The following is a 16,822-nucleotide window of genomic DNA, read 5'->3' as shown; positions in this document are numbered from 1 at the left end:
TGGTTCGTTAATTGGGCGGTTCGTTAATTGGGTGTTCGCTAATTGGGCTATGTGACAACCTGAATGTCAAAATTGTATGGAATTTTCGAGTTTAGAAATTTCTAACAACTGTCAGTCGGCCCAATTAGCGAATCAGCTGGAGTGCAGTCGTGGCCCAATTAACGAATTCAGGCTGTATTCGGTCCTGGGTTACTCGTCGCCAATTCGTTGAGCGTCTCAACACACGCAAGTCGGCTTCAATTTGGTGGAGTCATCTACGTTGGGCCCCTCTATACCTGGTGCCGGTGGGATTCTTGAAAAGAACGGGTTTCACTGCACAGTCGTCCGGCATCATTGCAACGTGGCCAGCCTACCGTAGTCTTCCAACTTTCGCCAGGTGCACAATGGGAATCCCTTCAAGTAGTGCCTGCAACTCGTGGTTCATATGCATAAACTACTCTGTGATATCCGCTTGTACTCCGGCAGAAATAGTCCGCAACAGTTTTTGTTCAAATACGGCAAGTGCACGTATGTCTTCTGTAAGCATAGTTACTGTCTCAAGTCCGCAGAGGACAAAGTCGTCAGCTTTGTATGGCGGCGTATGTTGCTGGATGGAAGCGTCTTCCGAAGGAAAAAGTAGGACGACCTGCTTGAATGCGTCGTTGAATCTCCTTATTATTGTCTCCGTCCTATTGTCGGCGGTGATCAAAGATCCCAAATATACGAACTCATCAACCACTTTCAGTTCATCGCCATCAATACTCACTATCCGTGAGAGGCAAACATTGTTTTCTCTGAAGCCTCTTCCTACCATATATCTGGCTTTCGACGCATTGATTTGTAACCCAATCCTCCTAGTCTCTGTTAATAGTCTGACATAGATTGCCTCTGCCGTCCCAAGGTTTCTAGTAATGATGTCGAGGTCGAAGGATATGAGTTGGCTAATTTTGTTGAAGATCGGTCCCCTCGTTTCGTTGCTCGCTCGCCGGATCACACCTCCAATAACAATGTCGAATAACATGCAGGACAGTCCATCCTCTTACCGCAACCCTCTGTGCAATTCGAAAGGACTCGAGAGTGTCCCCAAATTGCGCACGTAGCACTATACTCGCTCCAGGGTAGCTTTGACCATACTCGTGCATTATCTGCCATAGCTGTTCGCGTTCAATTGTATCGTATGCTGCTCTGAAATCCTCGAAAATATGATGCGTGGGCACGTTGTACTCTCGACATTTCCGGAAGATTTGTCGGAGAGTAAAAAATTGATCCGTAGTAGCACGGGCCCTCATAAAGCCCGCCTGATACTGCCCTACGAATTCTTTTGCTATTGGCGATAGACGACGCAACAAAATCTGGGAGAGTTTTGGTAGATGAGACAGACTACACCTTCCATCCACTCCACCGATAGTTTCTTCTCCTCCCAAATCCTTGAAATTATCTAGTAAAGTGCTGTTGTTACCGGTTTTTGGCCATTTAGAGTTCTGCCGGTAGTCGGTCCTTTCCGGCGGCATTATTACTCTTTAGCTGACCGATTTCTCGCCGGATCTCTTCGAGATCGGGAGTCGAAACGCTGTTGTCTTTAGTCGGCACTCCTAGGTTTGCTTCCGTTGCATCTCCTTCTGCTATATCGCCGTTGAGATGCTCATCGAAGAATTGGTTTGATTTGTCAATACAAAGAAAGAAAGTGCTTCTGATCACCTCGCCTCGGGAAGCTGTAAAGTTGATGCATCGCTGGCTGTTACCGTTCGTGTCGGTATGCAGGATATGAAGCCCGATCACCGGTCTATACATTGCTTCCCTGCCGACCTGGGTGTTCATATTCTCAATGACGATCTTGATATCCTGTGGTCGTTCGCTATCTCCAGCTATGCATAGAACGCTTCCTTTTCATCGTCGAGTCTACCTTCGTATGGACAATGCACGTTTATGACGGTGTAGTTGAAGAAACGGCCTTTTATGCTCAACACGCTCATCCTCTCGCTTTCCAGTCTATTCGCGATCCTGCATTTTGCCCAACAATACGAAGCCCGTCCCCAGCTCGTTGGTCGTTCCACCGCTCTGCAAAAATTGGGCTTTGCCGCCACGGATCCACACCTTCTCGTCTTTACGACAGATCTCCTGCAGTGCCACGATGCCAAACATTCGGGGTTCTAACTGAACGAGCAGCACCCTGTCGCCACCAACGAAGTTTAACGATCTGCAGTTCCAGTTACCAAGTCTCCATTCCATGTCCTTATTTCGTCGCCTTTGTCCATGCCGAATGTTCCAGGTAGAACTTTTATGATTATTTTCAGTGGGGTGAGTTTAGATAGGTAGCCGTACTAGGGCTTACGCTACCGAGTCTCGTGATGGGGCTGCCATCTAGTAGTGTCGAGACAACACTGTGTCTCTTTCCCAGTTGGTATACGCCCGTTGTTTTCACCAGGATTGGTTACCTGATCTCCGCTAAGATTGCGCGTATTCCCGCTGGTACTACGTCGAGGTAGGGATAGGAGTTGCTGGAGAAGAGGCTAAGGACTACTATGGGGTCTGTTTTACGCATTATCCAACCATTTACCAACCATTATGGGGGGGGGGAATACATGTAGAAAAATTGGCCGTAAAAAAGAGGACGGTAATTCAAATTTTGGACGTAAAAAGAAATCACGTAAATTGAATGGGCGCTTAAAGAAATTCTAATGTACTAAATATTTAATAACTGATATCGCTTCATCTGTCCAGCAGTGTTAAATAAACGAGAATTATTTATGGACACGGATTTTTTAAGACTTTAAAATTTGACAAAATTTTCAAAAATATCCAAATTTTACATTTTTAAAACTAAATCAGAATTTTGGCAATGGCATCATTTTGAACAAATTTTCTCATATAAACACACTTAATTTTTTTTACCGAACCGAATTTTTTTGACGAAATAAGAACGTTCGGTAAAAATTTCGATGATGCCAAACGTTACTAAAGATCCGAAAACGTTGATAGGTTGATATCCATCAACGAAATTTTTACCGAACCTTCAGCAGTCCTAATTTCGTCAAAAAATTGCGGTGTTCGGTAAAAAAAATGAGTGTGAACATTGCTCTTACGTTCAGTTGTTCTCAAGCTATTGTAAATTTAAAATCTACTCGCCTATTGGGGAACAGTGAGACAAAATGATACCTTTATATTTGAGGTTGTAACTAATTTAGTTTATAACCAAAACGACTGAAACATTTTTTTTTTTTCAAAGAACTGAATTTATCAATTAACCTGGCTCAGGTCGATTAGCACTCAGTGTCGATCATAAAGTTCGGGTACGAGTTAGTACGTACCCAGGTTAATTTATGATTTGGAAAGTTAGTCTTTCGACTTATTGTGAACGTGTTGTTTCACCCAGTTTATTTTGAGCAAACTTGTGTTTAAGTCTTTGACCTTGAAATGCGGTCAGGGATTAATATTACTATTTTTTCGAAACGATGGTTTTTACAATTGATGGAGGGACGGTAGGGGAAAGTAATGAAAAATTTTTTTGAGAAAGGAGGGAAAAGAGTGGAAAGGAAGCGGGAGGGGGGAGGGGGTAATAGGTAGCTACGCTTAACAAGTTGTCGTTGTGAGTACTATCTTTTGTCCAATGCTGGAAGGTGCATGGGTCGAACCAAGCTATAATCAGAGATTACAACCAGATTTGAACCCACAACACATGAATTTCTTCATAAATTACGTACATGATTTTTCTAGCACTTTTAAATGTTCCATCAATTATTCAGTCTGTTTAAATACACAATTTCTTTGAATACTGGGTATCGTTGGATGTATTGTATATTTAATGAATTATCAAAAATTTAAAATCTTTAAACTCGGCAAACCGAACAACTTACAAGTGAAAGTTAAAACAAGAACTACCAATTTAGTTAATCCAACTTTTTATTCATTTATTCTTCACTGCTTTCATACAATCGTGCTAGTCTCCTAATAGATTGTTTCGTTTTCTTCTGAATAAAATTGTCGACGTGCGATATGATTGTCACTATACCCATAATACGTTCCAGGGCGCCTTGCATTCGTTCGGCCCGTTCTATTGTGAGATCGCTTTCCGGTGCATTGCTGTCCGGAAGTTGATTTGGACCGTTAAAAAGGTGTTTTAGCCGTGGAAACTGAACGGTCGAAGGTTGATCGTAGTCTACGCCATCGTCGTCGTCGGTTTCGTAATCAGTTGATTTGCGGGCTTTCCGGTTTGAACAGGGGCAGTCGGCATTCGATTTGGGACTGTCGGATGTCGTGTCCAGCAATTCTGTGCTTTCCGGAGAAAATGAGTTGATGAGCAAGTCCTTGATTTGTAATCCGTCCAAATTGCCAAAATTTAACCGCTCTAAATCGATTTCCGGAGCGACTGCAAAGTCCTCGAAGTTTCTAGCAACTCTTTTTCTTGTTCCCATTATTGGAACTTGAGGTGTTACTATTTGTTCTGTAGTGGTTTTAGAAGGAACAGTAGTTGTAGCTAAAGGCGCTGTTGAAGATGTATGTACAAAAACAGACTCCGTCGTGGTCATCAACTCCTTTGACGCTGGTTTTTCAGAAGTAGCATTTTCTACACTATCGCTCATCCAGATTTGGTCAGTAGTATCTTGAACTGTGGTACTGATACTGCTGCTGATAGAGCTATCAATATTATTATTAACCATTTCGAATAAATTATCGTCACTTGTTGTCGGATTGTATGATGGCTCAGTTACAGTACTACCAATAGTTTCCGGTGTGTTGTGTACATTTTCATAAAAAACATTTTGTGATTGGTGGGGTTTTAATAAATATGGATTCGTAGTAAAACTGTTTAGTAGACGTACAGATATCACCTCATTATCTATCATAAAAGAAAAGAAAATACAGCATGATTATCAAGCGTTTTGTGTCGCGTATGTCTCTTAAAAATACCTTCATCGTTTTCAGAAGATTGCTGTTTTAATGATAAATCAGGATGAATTTTAGCTTCATCATAATCATGGTGATCTGGCAGTCCCGTTTCCGATGTTTCAGGATTATGCATCAAGTAGCGGGCTCTGGTGGGTATGAATAGCACCTAAAATCATCAAAACGTTTTCTGATTCAACGGTCGTTCTGAATTTTGTGTACATTTTGCTACCCAAATTAGACAACAGAGTTCTATTAAAACCTTAAATATATTAAATATTTAAATTTTTACAGTACTCGAATGGGCAAAATGATATTTCAAGTGTGGGTTCTTAAAATTAAAAACCTAAATCATTCGAACTTTCTATTCCCACAGAATCATTGCCTAAAATTACTAAAAAAAAAGTGTGGCACACGCAAGGTCTTGCTCTGATTTCAGTTATCTTTTTAGCCTAGCCTAGTGACCGTTCTTGAACCGTTAAATCTTTTAGCTTTGCGATAGGCACTTCCTTCTAATTTCATTTCACTCTAGCGCTTCAGCTTAATTCGTTACTCGCTGGTAGTTCATAATCAGCTTTTTCTTCTAGTAGCTGCTCTCGGTTTCATACTTCCAACACTTGTATTTGTAATCACAGCACTTTCTCAATTATGCGCGATAAGCGAAAACTCACCGAAAAAGCGCACAGCCGGATTGCGGCTGTTACATCGGCCGACCATTGAAGTATCCGCATAGTGGCAGTGACGAGGAAAAACTGTCTCCACATGCTAAGGCGGTACAAAACCGGAGGTTTAGCTAGTTGTTTTTTTTTCTTAAAGGCACCGGTTGAATGTTTTCGGAAGAAAGTTTATCAAACTAACCGTTACTTTGAGGTGGAAAATAGAGTATGGTATCTGTTTACGTGGAGATTTAAGCAAACTATTAAATTTTGTCAAAACGTACCTACATTTTCAATAGTTTTATTACAGTTTACAGATGATATACAGAGATACCAGGATATGAAAAAAACTAGTTTTAATTTTATAAATAAAATAATTATTTTTGACTGTGATGGTGTTTCTATATATTGCATTATATTTGAAGTGTAACACAGCTGACTTCACCTATGAGTGTTAGCGATCAATACACTGATAAGTTTTCCCGGTTAATCTTGTTTCACCCGGTTAATCTTATGCTTTGAGATGTATGACAGAAAAAGGAAATAAGTTACTATTTAATGCCTATATTTTTTACATTTTTAAACCATTTTTTAAACTAACCTGTTGGTACAAGCATGGCAAAGACTTTTGTAACGTTTGAGCTTTATGAACGAAACACAGCTTGAGAAAAAGAAGTAAAAAATATGGTTGAAAACATAATTTTTTGTCTTCTTTTGCTTTTTTCTCTGGTTGTGTCCAAAGCTCAAAAGTTAGTCTGTTTCAAAATTCTACCAATACGGCGTTTTATTCCGTCGAGGTTGTTCTGCGTCGCATCGGCATGCTTATATGTATGATCGTTTTCCAATCACCTCCCGTGGTCGGATTATTACAAAATTAGTATCAAAATAAACGGAAAAGACTATAGAATTAAAATCTGAAATAAAAAAATCAAGTTTTTTTTAAATTTTTAGTCGTTTATGTTATTAAAAATGAACCTGTGAAGGTTTCAGCTGCTAATACTTGCTAATGAGTTTGGCGCCTTCGATTTAAGGATTGATAGTTGAGCGGCATGGTACGATGACTTTGATCAAATTTTGATTCATTTTACTATACACCCTCTGTCAAGCAGAATTTGATAGAGTAACGTATGAGGAATTTCTAGAGCTAGTTATTGTGTACAACATTGCAGAACAAAGTTTTACTGCATTTTTTGTATTTACAGTGCTACAATGCCGCTACTGTGTTGCTAATATACGTTCACTGGTTACCAACGGGATAGGAGCCGTATAGCATCGTAAATACATAAGATACAATAAAGTTTTGTGAAGAAAAATTGTAGATGATAACTAGTTCTATAAATGCCCTCTGCATAACTTTTTCGAATTCTGTTTGGCTGAAGCTGTACACTTAAATAATCAAATTCGAGCTAAAGTGAGTGCGCCATGCTTGATAGTTGAGAAGAGGCATTGAGAAAACTAATGAAATGCTCTAAGATTAGAAATAAGGCCATTACAAATATTTAAAAAAGTTTTTGTCCCTCCAATGTTGGGCCACTGAAGGGGGAGGGGCGAAAAAAAAACAAAGAGAATTTTTTAATCGAGCAAAAAAAATGGATTTTAGGCATTTTTACTTAAAGTTTAAACGTGAAAACCAAATCTATTCTTGCTTTTAATAAATACGTTGTTATTTTTCATGCAAAAATCTACGAACAAAAAGACGAAAACGCAAGAAAATTTTTTTGGCCGAGTTTCGGAAATTCCGCTGTTTGTACAAATCATTTCTATTTCGTGCTAGAAGCGTTAACTCAACTTATACTCATTTTTCGAGTTTTTCAAGCTGTAGAGCCCACAGACAATTGATTTTATAAAAAAATTTAACTCATATCCTACAAATTATTTTTTTGCCCCACGATTTTTCAAGCTAATTTCCAAGGGGGGGGGGGGGGGGGAGGTGGTGACAAAAACTTTGAAGATGATTTGCAATGGCCTAATTGGTTTAAAAGTGAAATTACTTGAACGTTGCAGAACTATTTTGTAGCGCTCGTCCTCTGGGTACGCAATCAATACGGTGAAATTTAAGGAATAAGCTATAAACTGCTCGAATGCCGGAAGATGAATACTCATAATATTATCTTCTTCTATCTATATTCATAAATTGCTCATTTATAATCATTTGGTGATTTATCACGTACTCGTTTCAATTGCAGAATTGTCTAAAGAAACTGCGGAATCGAATTGTAAATATATTGAAAGTTTTTGTTTTTCGTTAGATGCCACCACGGGTAGCTACCAAAACCTTTTGCAATGATTATTGCTATTGCTATTGTTTAAACGTATGCTACAAATCCAACAAACCAAAACTACCTCAAGAAATGTTGGACCTATTACATATTTAGATTGAAATTTGTAAAATACTTGGATAAATAACATAGAAACATTTGCATTTCAAATACTATCATTATGTAGCTTGCAATTTTTTGTTGTAGCAAAAATAAACATACAAAACTGATCAAAAATAAGTACAATAAGTATTTTGGAACTACCTTTAAGTCAAAACAAAGAAAAACGTAGCGTTAGCTTATTTAGAGAATGACAATAAAAAGAGTCTAGTAACAGTGCTCCTAAGTTAAAAGTATTAAATCATCCAAATTTAAATAATTGTAAATTGTAAAGAATTGTGTGTTTTGGTTAAAAGAGACTTATTTTCGTCCATCTTGATGATGCTGGACTTCATTGTCATGAAAAATCCATTTATGGCCGCCCGTCCTAACAAATGGAACCACTGTGAATCGAATAAAATTATGCAATTTTCGAAAACTGGTCGTTTTAACAAAATAAATTAGTCAGTCAATGTCAATTTCTAGCAAAATCAATTTAAACGCTTCCTGTGACAGGGAGACCGAGTGATAATAACTTTCTTTTTGCAAAACACTTTGTTTTGATAAATTTTTCTTTGCGAGCTAAAACAGAATACCGTGTACCCCCGCTGGAATGACCTTCTTCAATCTGAACATTTTTACTCTGAACCCCGTTGGTATGAATGCGTTCACATTAAAAACTGATCAAGCGTCATACTCCGACCCCCCCGGTACGTCGCCATTTTTCTGTGACTGAAACTGAAACGTCGAAAACACTGGGCGGGAAATCACTTCATAGAAAATCAATGCGACGGCCATTGTTGTTTGGGGTACAATAGTGAGGGGTCCAACTTAATGGGGGTACTGTCGAACTCTGTAGACCAAGATAGCGATGTCGAGGAGGTGTCATACTCAGTTGACGGTTAAGTTGACCGGGCAAATTGAAAAAAATCTTAATACGTTTCCTCTTGCTCAGTAACTTCGGCAATATAGCTCATAAGCAACTTATCTCTCTCCAGCACTCTAAATAGACCATTTTAGTTGAAACTGTCGAACCAATTTCCTCTTCTACAATCTGGATGTTCAGAATTCGCGCATATTCGACATGTTTTCAAAACGTTTGTTTTTGTCAAATCAAAACATCAAGTTCATAGGGTGCGCACCTTGCGTGTATGTAAAAATGAATAGAGTTACCAAATATTCAGATTAAAAATGAATTCGCCTGATCTGATCGAGGTTCATATTAGTGGGGGTTGAGTGTACTAGATTATGGCAATATGAGCTCGCATAAAAAAATGATTTCGGTATTGAACTTTAATATTCTTCATAATAGCAGCAATAAATATGATTGATCATGGTGTTACCGTTTTAATAGCTCAATATAACTAACAGATTTATTGCGGTTTGACAAGCAACCGTAATAAGATCAATTTCGATTGGTGCACCATATTGTATTGATACGCCACACGTATGGTAATTAAGTTTATAAGAGACGTGGTGCAGCCAACAAGCTTTAAGGTGGTAATATAAGCAACCACAAAAAATTTGCATTATTAACAGTTTTATTTTGGTTTTCTAGTTAGCTATAAGTGTGTTTGGAGTGGTATCCTCTTGGTATTTGGCCCAGTCCATTTGATTTTGCTGTGGTGGGGCAAAATAGAGACCGCGTAACGCATGGGCCCAAATTCCTCATTTATTCTATACTACACTACGGTCCTAACTTCTGTGGCCCTACTCTATCTTATTATATTCAGCAATTTTAAGCTTATGTTATGAATATAGTAAGACAGAGTACGGCCAAAGGAATTAGGACCGTAGCTGATAATAAAGAATTCGGTTCTAATTAGGTGGCTGAAGAAGTCGACGTATGATCAATTTGGTCTTTCATTTTTCTTTTCTAGGGTAAGAATAGAACGTAGGCTTCCTCTTTACTCATCAGCAAAATGACACAACTTTTTAACTGACTGTTTTTCGGTAGCCTGATTTAGCAACTTATACCTAGAATTCTTTCGGCCTTTATTCCGGCACTTGAAATTCCGAGTAATATAAATTCAACGAATAAATGAAGCTTTGTGCGCACGGGCGTTGAAGTGTTGCACATGGAGTAGAACACGGCACGCTGTAACAGACTGGCCATGTTATGAGAATGCCAAATGTAGGACCAGCGAAGACAGTATTCAGTAGGCAACTCGAAAGATTGACCACGTTGGATATGTGTTGTCTGCAAGGATGCTCAAGCAACGTGTTACGACGAGTTTTGAAGTTACACGGTTTATTTTCATGACGATTTTTTGATTCTCTGTTTTTACCGTTTCTTGATTTTTTTAAAATTTTAGTTATTTCTTACTTTCCTTTTGTTTAAGAAGTAGGGTAAACCAAAATTTACCCTCGAAATAACCTTCTGGTGCTCAGCACCACTTGTTGGCGCCATGGCCATGTAAATCTCTATAATTCGCTGTACATTTTATAAAATTCTTCCTGTACAGTTTAAACGCTATCTTATCGAAATTTATTCTCAATGATTTTTACGCGTTATTTCTCTTTTTCGCACGCGCGGCTCAACTATTTTTTTTCCATTAAGCGTTGTAAACTATAGTTAAGTGTAATATTTAGCATAACTATTCTCAATACTAGCGTGCTTGGCAAAGTATCCAATTTAATAATTGTTCACGGATTAGTAAATATTTGTTTTTCAATACCTGCATAGTTCAGTTCAGCGTTCCAATCAACGTTTAAGGAATTTAATCAAACTCGAATATCTATTTTAATCTATTTAATTGTTCTTGAATCTTAACCCATTCATAAATGGGGGTTTTTATTGTAAATTCGAATTATTAAAAATTAGTGTTTTTTACCCACCTCTTATCCTCGATTATCACGTTTTCAATGGTATACTACTATTCTATTAACTAATAAGTCTATGAACTATTAGAAACGGTAATACCTACTGGAAGATGATTTTTCAGTTCGATACTAGTGAACCGAATGGTGTAGAGCACTTTTTGAGACGGACATTATCATTTCTTATGCAATCTTCAAATACTTGCTACGCGTTACTAAGGGGCTCTAATTCAATACGCATTCCTATTGTCCAAGTAAACTTTATAGGCTATTGGAACAACCTCTTATCATTGACACTTTAGTACAAAGTTCGTGTTTACTTTCCTTATTCAGTTGATTCATCTTATTTGTTTATTTGTTCCGTCATTGATACGACCGCTTAGTAATAAAGATGACTATAAATATTTCCTCAACGTGTTCCTGTGTCAGAGTTATATAAATTGGGAAGGACATCTTAGATCCAAATCAGTCTCGAATCCAGTTTTGGTACTCTCTTGTCACCTGTGAAATTCAGTATGGCTCAACTAGCCTATCTCGTGTTGGCACTTTGTGCGATGCAGGTAAGTAGCAGGTCAAGTAGCGAGGCGAATTTCGTTACTCAACATTTTCGTAACAGGTTTCGGCAGCACGTGTTGCTACTACCACAACAAAAACCACAACCCAGGCACCTGTGGACGATTTCTTCAAGAACGTGACCGAATTCGGCAAAAAGGTTCAAAAAGCACTGACCGAGACTCACGAAAGCGTTGTTAAGTCGCTCGGCTTTCAATCCAACCAGGAGGTGATAGAAACCTTGCAAAACGGCACCCATAAGTACGTGGAACAGCTTAGGACAATTCATACGACACTACAGAAGGAAGCTGAGAAGCACTCCGACCTTTTCGAACCAGTGGTTAAGGATCTGAACGCTAAACTGGCGGAAACAACAAAGAAATTTAGCGAGCAGAAACCGGAGTTTGCCCAGAAGGCCAAAGAGTACCAGGAAGCGGTGCAATCGAACATTCAATCGCTGGTCTCAGAAGCCCAAAAAGCTGGCGAACGCCTGAAGGAGGAAAGTCGTGGAGCGACCGAGCAACTGCAATCCGCCCTGAAGCAACTGTTCGATCTCACCGTTCAGAATCTCCAGGAGACAGTGCGAAAACTGGAGGCTAAGAAGGACAAATCCGCCTAGATTAGGTTAACATTGTCTCTCTACAGGCATTGATGGGAATACCAGAAAAAAGAAGAGCAGAAAGAAATGTTAGCATTTAATTCTACTACCGCGGTAGTAGATTTGGACAGTAGAATTGAATGGTAACATTTCTTTTTTTTTAATCTTCTCAGGTATTAGAAATTCCACTATGCCGCTCAAAGAACCACAATACTATAGTGTTGATATAAAATTAATAAAAAATAAATTTGTTCAATTCAATTAGAATTTAGCTTTTTATTTCTGATATGAAGAAGATTTAAGAATGCAAAATCAATATGATATTATAGATATTAGAAATGCCTTTTGGTATGAAGTACTTTGGACAAATTTCATTTCTAAGCTAGAGGAATACAGAAGGCGAATACACCCAGGCACCCAACTCATGAATCGTATATCGATGACGATGGACATTCAAATTGTCTGAGTTAGGGTTTAGTGCTAATTTCCGTCGTGGTAAGCAAAGCCACTTCAATTTTCATAATTGCTTGGATGGATTTTAACGAATAATCAAGAGTTCTCGTCCTAATTTGACTCGAACACACTAATTACCATCCATGAACTTTAATTTAACCAAAAAGCGAATATTAGAAGCATTTTATGTCAGTTGCTTTTTTAAATTCGTCGTACCGTTTTCAAACCTGTCCATCAAAAATTTGACATTTTGATGGTTATTTCTCCTCGAGTGGTTAAAAACAGTTCAGAATGCGAACCATTTCATATATGACAGACTGATAGTTGTTTTGCTCAATGAGAGCGTATAAGGTAAGGATGAAGATATGCTTCTGTAATAGCGAATTTGTTTATACAGTCCGGGTTTGAACTGGATACATTTTTGATGTTCATTTGCTCCTATTTGTTAGAGAAAATTTATCTAATGTCAATACAGGTTAAATAAACAAATTCGTTATACGATAAGCATCCAAACTTACTACTTACTTATTCAGCCGAGAGCCGGGGTGGCTCTTGCCGTATCAAGAATTCCCCTCCGTTGTACTCGGTCCTGGGCTACTCGTCACCAATTCGCTGCGCGTCGTGACACACGCAAGTCAGCTTCAACCTGGTCGAGCCATCGTGCACGTTGAGCCCCTCTATTCCTGGTACCGGTGGGGTTCTTGAAGAGAACGGATTTCACTACACAGTCGTCCGGCATCCTTGCGACGTGGCCGGTCCACCGTAGTCTACCAACTTTCGCCAGGTGTACGATGGGAATCTCTCCAAGCAGTGCCTGTAGCTCGTGATTCATACGTCTCCGCCACTCTCCGCTTCCCGTTTGCACTCCGCCAAAAATAGTCGTTTAAAAACGGCAAGTGCACGTATATCTTCCGTAAGCAAAGTTACTATTGCAAGTCCGTAGAGGACTACCGGTCTTATTAGCGTTTTGTACATCGTCAGCTTTGTTTGGCGGTGTATGCTCGTAGATCGAAACGTCTTGCGGAGGGAAAAGCAGGCTCGATTTCCAGCTTGAATGCGTCGATGGATCTCCTTACTCGTATTATTGTCGGCAGTGACCAGAAATCCCAGAGCATTCAAGCATATTGGTTAAAAAATCCAAGAAAAAATCGGGGAAACACAGCGAATCACTCTTCATCACTTGTGCATATTTTATTGGCTCTCAGAATAAACCATCGAACTGTCATAAATAACCATGCTTCAGAGCAGGGTTATTTTCGACAGAAGGTGAAATAACCATCGAACTGTCAAATTTTAACTAAAATTTAAAAATGTCACGAAATGGTTCACAGTCTTAAGTCCTCAAATTTATTGATCGCGCATGATAGCCAACTAACTAAAATATTAGGGAATTAAGCTAGAATATAATACAAGTGTCATAAAAACGTGGATATTTGTAATAACTTATATTGGAAAGAATAGGCAATTACGACGAAGCAGCACCAGACCCTAATTAATCCACTGCTCTATTTCTGTATTTTTTAAAAATAAAAATAGTGGTTGCGATCATAGAAAATATTAATTTTCGGTTCAATAATTTTACTAAAAAGCTTATTAAAATACTTTTTATTCGATAGGTACTACAAAACATTCTAGTTCACAAGTACACAAAATTTGTACAACATCGGAGTACTTTTATATTTTGATAATACTTTTTTATGCAATTCCTGATATAGAAAAGCTTTAGATTTTATTTTATCACAATTAAATGAATTGATGTTCAAACGGTTCGAGTCCCTTATCTCTATTCTTCGAGAAATAACTATATCGATTTAAAGAATTTTAAATGTAAATAACATACTTAGTCTATAGGTACCTATTTTATTTGCTTTCTCAAATCGTTTGATTGATGCTCTCCCACACTGTGTATACATAGCAGCTGTCAGGAAAATGTGTACACCGCCATCGGACCCGCTAGCGATGATTTGCTATCAGTGCAGAACCTTGCACTTTCTCGATCTTTGCTAAGCAAAACAAAATCGGCTGCATCGGTACGCGCTGGCTGGCTGGCGATCACCTGTAAGAATCGAGCTTACGGTGAGTACGCGTATTAGTGAGGTATATAAACTGCACAAGACATTATTGCCTCCGATCAGTCAAGGTTCTGATTTCATACGGAGCGCAAAGCGGCGTAATTTACGATAGTATCTTCATATCGAGATGGCCAAACTAGTACTGATTGCTATAGCTCTGTGTATCGTGCAGGTATGTTTAATTGCATTTGGACGTGATAACTGGCGGTAAATTGATCTTTGTGGCGTACGTTTGTTTCGTGGTAGGTTTCTTTGGCGCGAGTTACACGAGATGCTCCAGCCCCCGCGAGCGAAGAGAATTCGTTTTTCAAGACACTGACGGATATAGGAAGCAAGGTTCAGGAAGCATTTGTTGAAACGCAGCAAAGTGTTCTTAAATCGCTTGGCTTCCAATCAAACGAGGAAGTCGTCGAAACAATTCAAAAAAATACAAATAAATATGTGGAACAACTGAAAACCATTCAAACAACCATTCAAGAGGAAGCCAAAAAACAGGCTAGTGTTTTCGAACCGATCGTGAATGATTTGAATGTCAGAATTGCGGAAACAACGAAGAAGTTGACCGAGCAAAATCCGGAGGTTGTACAGAAAGCTAAGGAGTATCAGGAAAGTGTTCAAAGCAATATACAAAAGTTGATCAATGAAACCCAGAAAGCGGGAGAACGTTTGAGTGAACAGGGCCGCGGAATGTCCGAACAGTTGCAGTCGGCCTTGAAGCAGTTATTGGATGCTACGGTTCAGACGCTCCAGAAAACTTCCAACGAATTGGAAGCCCCAAAACCTGCGTCATCCTAGTGTCATTCATAGCCGGCGTAGTATTACGAGATTAGTAATATGTAATTGAAAATTTCCAATAAATGGCTCAACTAATTTACTGACTCGCCCAAGCTACTTTCAATTGTTCGTAATTTGTGTTTCGTTTCTCATCATGCGGCAAGGGCACTAATTGGCCGTTTCCTGGGTTCATGTGTTCACGTTACTTCTGCCGTACGGAAATGAGTAGTCATCAACTATCTATTCTCAACTTGTTAGTTTATCCAATTAAGGTAAATTGCAAGAATACTTCACTACTCAATTTGCAGATATTCTGTTTACAAATCATATAGGTCGTAAACTGATTTCTTCCTAGGATGAGATAATTTCTAATTATATTTTCTACACTTCACGGTCATTGATCTTTATGGATATTCCTGAGTGTTTGGTGAAATCTACTGATTTCGATAGATTTGATAACTAAATGTCATAAATCGATGTGGTAGCGACGTTGCAACATCATGTTGACTTATTTCTATAAACCTTTTTATCGTCACTAAATTAATAATTTACTCAGACAGCGTATTAAATATTAATACAATAAATTTGCATATATGTATCTCTCTTTCGAATATTCAGACAAAGAACTTCCATAACTAAATGTAAAAGAAGATACAATATCCGCCGCGGACGTGATCTTGCGAGGCAAGTCATAGTCTCAGTTCAGCAGTTATGTAAGGAGAATAATGAGTGAAATTGCTTGGTAGAAATATCACGCATCTATTGCCCGAGCAGAATCGGAAATCATATTGAATAAACATGTGACGGGCCCGCTTAACGCTGCGTTAGTGACTATTACAATTGAGAGTAAAAAGTTTCTGCTAAGAAATTAGTGAGAATTTCCATCACGATAACAACTAATATAAGCCTCATAATAGCTCATTACGTTGTCCAATGTCCTTACGCACCGATATCAACACACTTCGAGTTGTTTGAAACTGTAATTTCTAATCCTCCATACACAATCACGTATATCGTGGTGTATTAGGTGCTGTTCTATTCTCAGTAAATTGATGTACTAATTTGATTTAATACTAACAAGCGTGGCAGAGGACGAGTCAAACAGTATCACATTTCAGTCAAAATCAAATCAACTATCGACCAATTCAAAGTTTGTCACCATATTCAAGGTTGCCCGGAATTGTTGCTATTAATAAACGATCGTGGGTATCCTTGATTATTCACATTATTTTTCATCTTGAAAGGAAATGCTACTGGAACACTTATTGACAATTTTGCTTATCGTTCTAAACTCCAAAAGGGCGATAGTTATAAAAACGAAAAAAAAGAACAACAAAAAACCAGTCCTAGAATCTAATCCTAGAGCTCAACTATCTACAGATCGATTCGATCTATCGAAATCGAAACCGAGATCAAACTAATCCTTATCAATTCTAATCAAACCTGGCAGCGAAATCTTCGTTAGAATTCAAGTCAATCTGTTTTTGTTTATACATTTCAAAACCATGAAAACATCAAATGAATATTTTGTATTCAAAATAATAATTTCGTTCACTAGACTGTATTGAATATGCTCTGGTCGGTAAGAAGAATGTTGTGAAAGCAGATGACGAAAGGAAACTGTGACTGTGAAACATATGAGAATACAGATTTGTACCGAAAAGTCCTCGAATTAAA

The 16,822-nt window shown here is 38.4% G+C and overlaps 2 protein-coding genes across 2 annotated transcripts; both read left to right on the top strand.

The window, feature by feature from the left end:
• The first annotated feature begins 11,160 nt into the window (after window positions 1–11,160).
• On the top strand, window positions 11,161–11,959 carry LOC128743826 (uncharacterized). Its single transcript, XM_053840504.1, has 2 exons — window positions 11,161–11,256; window positions 11,313–11,959. The coding sequence occupies exons 1-2, from the start codon at window positions 11,212–11,214 to the stop codon at window positions 11,865–11,867; spliced, it is 600 nt and encodes a 199-aa protein (XP_053696479.1). The 5' UTR covers window positions 11,161–11,211; the 3' UTR covers window positions 11,868–11,959.
• Window positions 11,960–14,420: 2,461 nt separating this feature from the next.
• Window positions 14,421–15,729, top strand: LOC128742559 (uncharacterized). The gene is made up of 2 exons (XM_053838959.1): window positions 14,421–14,543; window positions 14,618–15,729. The coding sequence occupies exons 1-2, from the start codon at window positions 14,499–14,501 to the stop codon at window positions 15,164–15,166; spliced, it is 594 nt and encodes a 197-aa protein (XP_053694934.1). The 5' UTR covers window positions 14,421–14,498; the 3' UTR covers window positions 15,167–15,729.
• Window positions 15,730–16,822: the final 1,093 nt, after the last annotated feature.

The sequence above is a fragment of the Sabethes cyaneus genome, chromosome 3, assembly GCF_943734655.1.
Source record: "Sabethes cyaneus chromosome 3, idSabCyanKW18_F2, whole genome shotgun sequence".
NCBI classification, from domain to species: domain Eukaryota; kingdom Metazoa; phylum Arthropoda; class Insecta; order Diptera; family Culicidae; genus Sabethes; species Sabethes cyaneus.
This window is presented reverse-complemented; position numbering and strand designations above follow the sequence as displayed.

What these genes read in the sequence shown, in the direction of transcription:
- LOC128743826 (XM_053840504.1), top strand. Translation starts at nt 11,212, where the DNA reads ATGGCTCAACTAGCCTATCTCGTGTTGGCACTTTGTGCGATGCAG. An exon ending in TGGCACTTTGTGCGATGCAG is followed by an intron (nt 11,257 to 11,312) that starts GTAAGTAGCAGG and finishes TTTTCGTAACAG; the next exon opens with GTTTCGGCAGCACGTGTTGC.
- LOC128742559 (XM_053838959.1), top strand. Translation starts at nt 14,499, where the DNA reads ATGGCCAAACTAGTACTGATTGCTATAGCTCTGTGTATCGTGCAG. An exon ending in TAGCTCTGTGTATCGTGCAG is followed by an intron (nt 14,544 to 14,617) that starts GTATGTTTAATT and finishes GTTTCGTGGTAG; the next exon opens with GTTTCTTTGGCGCGAGTTAC.